Source organism: Synchiropus splendidus, chromosome 9 (assembly GCF_027744825.2).
Source record: "Synchiropus splendidus isolate RoL2022-P1 chromosome 9, RoL_Sspl_1.0, whole genome shotgun sequence".
NCBI classification, from domain to species: Eukaryota; Metazoa; Chordata; class Actinopteri; order Syngnathiformes; family Callionymidae; genus Synchiropus; species Synchiropus splendidus.
In genome coordinates this window covers 19,199,805-19,207,527 of record NC_071342.1, presented here as the reverse complement: position 1 = coordinate 19,207,527, position 7,723 = coordinate 19,199,805, and the positions used below count along the sequence as shown (strand labels likewise).

Genomic DNA, 7,723 nt, shown 5'->3' with positions numbered 1-7,723 from the left:
CCTGCCCGCTGTCTTTCTTCTCTCACCTCCTGGTCCCTATTTATGAACCCGATTTGTTTCTACTATCCGTTTGGTTGTAAAAATACAGTCACCATCAGACCGTCACATGTTTTTGTGTTTCTAAAGTGAGACAAATGATGCACCTGTACGAGACATGTGAGGCACTTCCTGTTTTTCAGAGTTTCAAAACTAGGTCGTGCAGAGAAACGACAGCAGTATTTGAGATACAGCTGAAATGCACTCAAAGCTTTTTAGAATTAAAGTACAGAGCATTAAATAATAAACAAAACAGATTACTCATCCATTGCAATGCTGTGAGCCACCGTAGGATGGCACTGTTGTGCATTTTCGATCTCAAACCTGCTTTAAAAGAATTCAACTTCGATTCGTCGTACCGACAATGGAGGTGTCCCGTCATCCTCCACGGTGACAGTCAGTTGGTACTCCTGCTGGCGCTCTCGATCGGGAGGTGCCGGCCGGGTCACCATCTCGCCCGTGACGCGGTCCATGCGGAAGGTCAGGTCCTGATTTCCCGAAGTGATGTAGTAAAACAGCATCGCATTGGAACCAATGTCCTGGTCGGTGGCCACCACCCGGAGCACAGATGTTCCTCCGCCGACGTTCTGTGTGACAACGTCGACATCTTAGACATCACTAAGGAGTAGGGATGGTTATTAGAACTGGCCTGGATTGGCATCAGGTCCGATTCACTGAATGATCGGGTAACCCACTGATCCATAAGACCAAAAATCCTTGCATGACGTGTAATAATGTCATTTGGATTTCGCCATGGTGCGTCAATGTAGTTGTAAAGCCAAGTATTTCTGTTGTGTTTAACTACAGTATTTCAATAGTTTTTCACTTTTACTTGGTGGTGTGGTATTTTTAAGTGTCACTATGAAGAAGTTCCTGTCCACAGACATTAACTTTTTGAATGACAAGTAAAAGGCATTGTATCGGCATCGACCGATCCTCAAGGCTGCAGTACCGGATATGAAAAAGTGGCACAAAAACTCCGGTCTCACACCTCACTGATGCTGACGTTGTAGCCCCTCTGGCTTTCAATCACCGGCGGGTTATCGTTGACATCTAGGATGTTGACAGTGAGCGAGTGGTCCGAGTGCCGCGGAGGAGAACCGTTGTCTGTGGCGCGCACCTGCGACATCACAACAAAACAAAACAGCTTTTCTTGTGACTTCTTTCAATAAATAAAGGCTTCTTCGTGGGCACTTTTACCAGGAACATTAATGACCTTTAGCAAATAGCGGTCCACAGCTTCTCGGTCGAGAGGAGCATTGACGTAAACCTCTCCGTATGTGTGGTTCACCGTCTTGATCTTAAACACGTCCTCCATGTTGCCGGCCACCAGAGAGAAGTTGACCTAAGGGGAATAAACGTCACCGATGACCACATTGAAGTTGAAGCAGGTGAATAGCTTTGTTCATCACACCAGTCCGTTCAGGCCAGCATCGCGGTCCCTTCCGAGCACCACTGCCACTTTCTTCCCCATGACGGTGTCCTCGTAGATGTCCACTGACGTATCGGACGTGATGTCAAACACCGGACTATTGTCGTTCTCATCCAAAATGGTCACCGACACCTGTCAAGAGGAAAGGTCAGCTCAGCTCCCCCTTAAAATGAGATATCAAATCTTTTGTTTGAAATTCAGACCGTGGTATGATAACAGGAAAACTCACCTTCTACAGTTCCCAGAGGGAAAGCAAACAGAAGACATGAGCGGAATCAGATACCAAAATAAAACGGCAAATCATCAGCATAGCACCATACCACTGTGGAGTCCTTTTTGGGTCCACCATCATCGGCCACAACTGTCAGTGTGTACACGTCCCCCTTCTCTCTGTCCAGCAGCCCCGTCACAGTGATCCGGCCCTGGAACATCAAACACACTGATGTCACTGGGAGATGAAGACACACTCAGACACGAGACGGAGAGAAGGACGGCGACAAAATGATGCGACTTGTGATCAAAGTAGAAAAGCACTTTGATCTGTTTACACTCAAAAGCTAATGGACTGAAGTCAGAGGAGGCGTTTGAGTGGTGTTGTTTCTCCATGTGGTGTTTTAGGTGCAACCACAATTACGGTTGAAATGTGATAATGAGTGTGGAAAAAAAAAGAGCCTTGTTTCTAATGTTAAGTAGCAAACTTATGTTTCATCCTCTGCAGAGCAGGAACGAAACATCTGTGGGTCTTTTGCAAGAAACACTTAGTGCAGCTGACATCCTCTGTAGCTTTGTCCCTTTTAATCTTCACTTGTTGTCATTTACTTGTCTTTTTGTCAGGAAAGAAAGTGTCAGGATAAATGATGTCGAGTTTCAATTTAGCTTGGGACTAAAATGATGTGATGTATGTTACGGTAACTGAAAGTAAAAATAAGATTGATATCATTTTTTAATCTTGTTAATACTAGCGTCATTTACCTGCTAGCTGTCAAATTGGGTAGAAAGATATACAGTCATATAGATTGTCTTTAGTCTCTTTTACATATAACATATTTATTATGACAGAACATTTAGATAAATAGCAAACAAGGACTGAGGAATCAAACACTAATGAATTTATAAGACAGATTTTGATTTAATAAAATAACATCCGAGTGTCAGTAGCTACAGTTTTCCACAAATAAAAATGGATTTTCTATTGGACTTTAAGCACAAGTGTGCTTTGGCCGAGGTTCCTCTGGATTTTTTCAACAAACCAAGGGTGCTGTGGTTAGAAAAAGGTTGAAAAACACTGATGCAGTGGATGCAAATGTTTAATGTGCGACCTCATTGTTTTTGTTAGCAATAAATTCATTATTGAAATATAATACTTCTCTCAACTCACTGTGACGCTGTCGATTTTGAAGAGCGCCAGAGCAGCAGGTGAAGTATCAGGGTCAAATCTGTACGTCAGCTGGTTCAAGTTGTCTGCAGACTGAGCTTGGACCTGGACCACCTCCGTCCCGGTGGCGATGTTCTCCAGCAGCGACGCCTCATAACTCGTCGCGAAGAAGGCCACGGCCTCGTCCAGCTCGTTCAGCAGAGTCACGTAGACGGTGCAGAAGCCCTGGTGGAACGGCGGCGCCTGGTCAGTGGCCGAGACGTTCATCAGGTAGGTGGTCTTGGTTTCGTAGTCCAGGTAGTCCACGGTGGTAACCAGGCCGGTGCTGACATCCACTTCGAACTTGCGGTCTGAGCCTGACACTAGAGCGTATGCGACCGATCCACCATCACCTGAGGAGATCATATGCTTTTAATGTTGCTCCCACAAATTTTTACTCACATCACTGTCACCTAGTTGGACATGTAGATTTTCGGAAAGTCTGCAATAGTGCATTGCAATAAAAAAAAAAAATAAATGAAAATGATATCACTCTTTATTGTACTGACAATATAATGAAGACTGATGTGGTTTGAATAATTATTGGGTCATAAAAGTATACCTGTGACGTTGCTCGACGTAGCTCAACAATGCTTGAAAAGGAGAAATTGAAAAAGAAATTCCATTTGGAAAACAAACAAAAATGTTCTCCTTCGATGTTTACCACACAGTAACTTGGGTAACAGTAACTGGGCCCAAGTGTCATTTGTCTGACCTATTGTCTGCTTTCTAGACGAAGGAAAGTGTGTCAAACCACAAAATATGTTTGCCAAACTACCAGCATCATGGGAAGTTAATTTAGGAAGTCTGGAGCAGAAGTAAAAATTGAAATGTCAGCACCAGAGTAAATGTCAGTCGGTCAAACTCTCCAAAACAATATTCCCATTTGAAGCTGAAGAGCGACGGACGGCCACATCAGAGGCTCCTGGTTTCAATGGAAGCTCACCGGTGTCAGGGTCCGTGGCCCGGACCACAATCACAGACGTTCCGACGCCAGCCGTCTCTCTCAGACCCAGACGGTTGTACTGCTGCTGCGTGAACACTGGAACTTCGTCGTTGGCATCGTCCACATACACAATCACCTGCAGGGGGAGACGCCTTTTAATAGACTTAGAGTCAATTGACCACTTCATTCACACGTTGTCATGTTCACAAATATGAACTCTTTCACCATCTTCATGGACAAACAGTACTCTTCGTCATAACGTTCTGCTCAGCTCCTGGCCCTTACCCTGACGGAGCTCCTCATGCTGCCTTCGTCGCTGTTGTAGGCCTCCACCTCCAGCACGTGGGAGCTGCTCGCTTCTCTGTCCAGAGCTTTGACTCCTCTGGTCACAAGCCCCGACTGCTGGTCGATGCTGAACAGTCTATTGCTGTTTCCTGCACACATGTTTAGAGTCAGGCACAAAGAAAGACAGACGATGTTATGGCGGCTAGTTCTGTCGGATATTTCTGGAATTGTTGCTTGTCTTTCACAAAAAGAACCACACAAACAATAATAATGTTAGCATCTATTATTACCGGTGTCGAACATAATTACCGGTGATAATTCTGTACAGGACTTGGCCATTTTCCCCCTGGTCTGCATCAGTTGCTTGAACCTGCATAAACAAAAAACACAGGGGTGAGTCACCTTCTTTCTAAAACGCATGAAGTTTTGTCTCTTTTCCTTTCCCATCAGAGTTGTCCTCTATCGTAACCTCATCATGCACTCATGCACCCATGAACCTCACTGGTTGTCTCGCTCAGCTCCAACATTCTTGGTCCAACTCTGTCTCTCCTCTCCAAACCATCTGGCCTCCTGAACTCGCTCCAAACATCTCCACACGTCCATCTGATAGACTCATTTCTGATCCAGCTCTGGTTCCCGAGTCTCAAAACCAGCAGTGAGCAATTCACTGACAGCGACTCTTGTGAAGCATTTATTTTAATAAATAAATAAACAGGAGTTCCTGGTCCACTGATCACACTGATGCACAAGGCACGTGGCAGCTAGGATGATAACAACAACAACAAACATGGAGGAATCCCTGAACAAAAGCAAACAGATGCTTTTGTTTGCTTTTGTGAGGTTTTTTACTAAACAATGACAAGGGTTTTCACTACTCTGAATGTACTTGAAATTGTTATAAAATTGAAATTCTTATACCAATATTTAAGACATTCAAAGAGCTTTAGTTTAAATAAGGTGATATAAAAACTTAAATATAGCCACCATCGTGATTTATTGTGAAACTGATGCAAAATCCATTTTTCAAGTACGACTGCTGGTATTGTAAAAAACGTTCTTGTAAGTCGTAGGCTCTTCTGTCTCTTCACTGAACCTTTTCCCCTTTGCAAAGAAACGACTGTTTCCTGTTCATTTTATGGCTTAAAATTTGGCTCTCAAGTGATCTCATTTTTTAAACTAAAAGGTTTTTCAAAATAAAAGATCCTTCAGACTCAGATCATACGACATTGATCCACGGACCGGTGACCACTGACCTAGATGAAAGATGGAGGCTGTGCAAAGGGTTGTGGGATGGCGCTGCCTTCGCTCTGTATACTGTCACTTGGTGCGATTCAGTCACAGTTCAGTCATTTCTACCATCTACCAAGCGACACCAAAAGTGATGAGAACTTTGATGGTCTCTGCACGCGTCCTCTCACGTCAACACGGCAAAACTCACTTGAAGATAGGAGCCACTTGGGAGTGAGAATGTGTTGGTATAGAATATTCACTTTGAAGAGTTATAAAAGCGACTTATCGTCCAGCCAGTCTTTGCACTAGTTGCTACAACAACACCAGCCTGGCTGCAGGACTGTGAGTGTCACAGGCTGAAGGCCAGTGGCTCCTAGCACAGACAGCACGGCTCCACGGCGCTCACAGACAAACAGTGACTGAGGGATGAACCCGGAGAGGTTTGTGATTGTTGGGATTGAAGCGTGATGTCATCGTCGGGCGTGGTGTGTTCAGGTGTTAACCGTCTGACTCCACAGTGGTTTGCATGCAGAAGCTCTGCCAGCCAGTCTGGCTTGTCCTCCTTTGCCCTCCTCTGTGCTGTGGGGCCCAACTTCAGTCTCATTAGCTTCATAAAGAGATGTGGAGAGGAGAGGAGAAAGAGGGGCAGAGGGGAGGGGTGAAAGTAGAGGCTGGGGGGTCAGATTGGTGTGTGTTGAATAGACTACAACACACTGGACTGAACCACTCCAACTTTCAAAAGGGGTGAGTCAACTTTCCCCAGATCTCTCTTCACACTAGCTGCTGTCAACGTTGGCGTCTGGAGCCACATTTTAATGCGGTTAGGAGCCAAATCCGAAAACGGATTTCAAGTGAAACCTGTTTGTAAACTTTCCTGCGGCGCGGTCGAAAGGTAGTACTCACTACTCTCAACCTTATTTACCCCGATTCCTCATTGCCTCTTCCATCCCAGCGTTTCCAAGCCCATCTCTGGGAACGCCGCAGTTTCAGGGGGGAAAACAAGTGCGAGAAGCCAAGAAACACTTTCTCACAAACTGGAAATAAGCAAGGTGCACTTTTTAAGCGTCTCAGAAGCGTGGGTGTGAGTATGAATCCCCGGAGGCTATTTATTTCAAATAACTGTCAGTCAAATTAATACAGCAGAGCTAATTGCGGAATATATTTGGGTAAACCACGCAGCAAAGTTTAAAGGTGCAAAGCGATCACAAAGTTATTCGTCAATAAGTATTTGCACGTGATATGAGTCAGTTCAGGCGCTTATTTCAAGTGCAGACAGAGTGTGGGGAAGTGATGGAGAGCTGCTTTACATGTGCTTGAGTCTCAGCACATTGTCACTACTGAGAGAGTCCATGACGACGGGTTGGCTTGTCGAGATATCGCAACGTAAGATCTAGTTAAACCTTGTGGGATTGCTTGTTGCTTTAAGTAGGACGCATGAAAATACAAACAAAAAACGTTTTAATATGATTATATTAGATCTGTAACAAAAAAACCAAACATATTATTGTGACATTCATGAATGAAGTCACCAACTTCAGCTCACAACAATAATTTATAATGACTCCATGTTGGGAGTCTTTTTCTTTTCAAAGATACTTTGTGTGAAATTGCTGTCTTAAAATGAACGAGATGTCATTGTCCTTATTGTCCTGTATTTTGTTAAGCCTTTCATCCATTCAGAAAAATGATAAATTTGCCTTCAATCTGGAGCCTCAAACTCAGCGATGCAAGGGGCCACAATTTTAAACACCTTTGAAGTGATAGGCCGAACAAAACGTCTATTAGAGGAGCGAGAGTCTAAAGAGAAAGTGAAATGAATCGTTTTAATTCTTGGTAGCTAACATTAGCATTAACCCTTTAGCCGCCTGAGTTTTTTCAATTTATTACATTTTTTCAAATATTTAACTTATCCAAAAGGCAGTAGCTTGAAAATGGCTCAATATAAAAGAATACTGTAAAAAAGAAAAGTCTTCAGTGTGATCCAAAGTTTGTGAAAGAAGTGACGTCACTCATGTAATTAGCATATTATGACATCCCCAAGTGTTGGTCGTTGTTAATACCATAGCTTTTACAGATGTTTATCTGATTCACAAGTGACACTATTCCCCATTTCTGCTGCTTGTGGACTCTTACGATGGACAGATTCACTGTCACTACGCACATCAGAATCTGAGTCAGTCAAATTTGCTCTCTTGCACTCTTATATTCCTACTACGTAACTACAACCTCGGTTTTCAATTTTATTTACCCCAAAACTGTGCAAGAAACAGGGCCACAAATGTTGCTCAGATTGAAGTTAGAGATGTATAAAGTAGCTGGTACATCAGGCTCCATATTTGCAGTTTGGCTTGTTCAAATGCTGCGATGTCACTTGTCGCTT

At 43.8% G+C, this 7,723-nt stretch overlaps 1 protein-coding gene across 1 annotated transcript in view; it reads right to left on the bottom strand.

Moving 5' to 3' along the window:
* The window catches only part of cdh23 (cadherin-related 23), a 181,402-nt gene that overhangs the window by 29,296 nt on the left and 144,383 nt on the right, over positions 1-7,723 (bottom strand). Inside the window, exons 28-36 of the mRNA XM_053874275.1 lie at positions 4,423-4,483; positions 4,114-4,262; positions 3,829-3,964; positions 2,847-3,235; positions 1,789-1,890; positions 1,451-1,600; positions 1,253-1,381; positions 1,028-1,156; positions 396-623 (exon numbers count right to left, since the gene is read on the bottom strand). Of these exons, the coding sequence (XP_053730250.1) occupies positions 396-623; positions 1,028-1,156; positions 1,253-1,381; positions 1,451-1,600; positions 1,789-1,890; positions 2,847-3,235; positions 3,829-3,964; positions 4,114-4,262; positions 4,423-4,483 (1,473 nt within the window). The remainder of the gene's footprint in view (positions 1-395; positions 624-1,027; positions 1,157-1,252; positions 1,382-1,450; positions 1,601-1,788; positions 1,891-2,846; positions 3,236-3,828; positions 3,965-4,113; positions 4,263-4,422; positions 4,484-7,723) is intronic.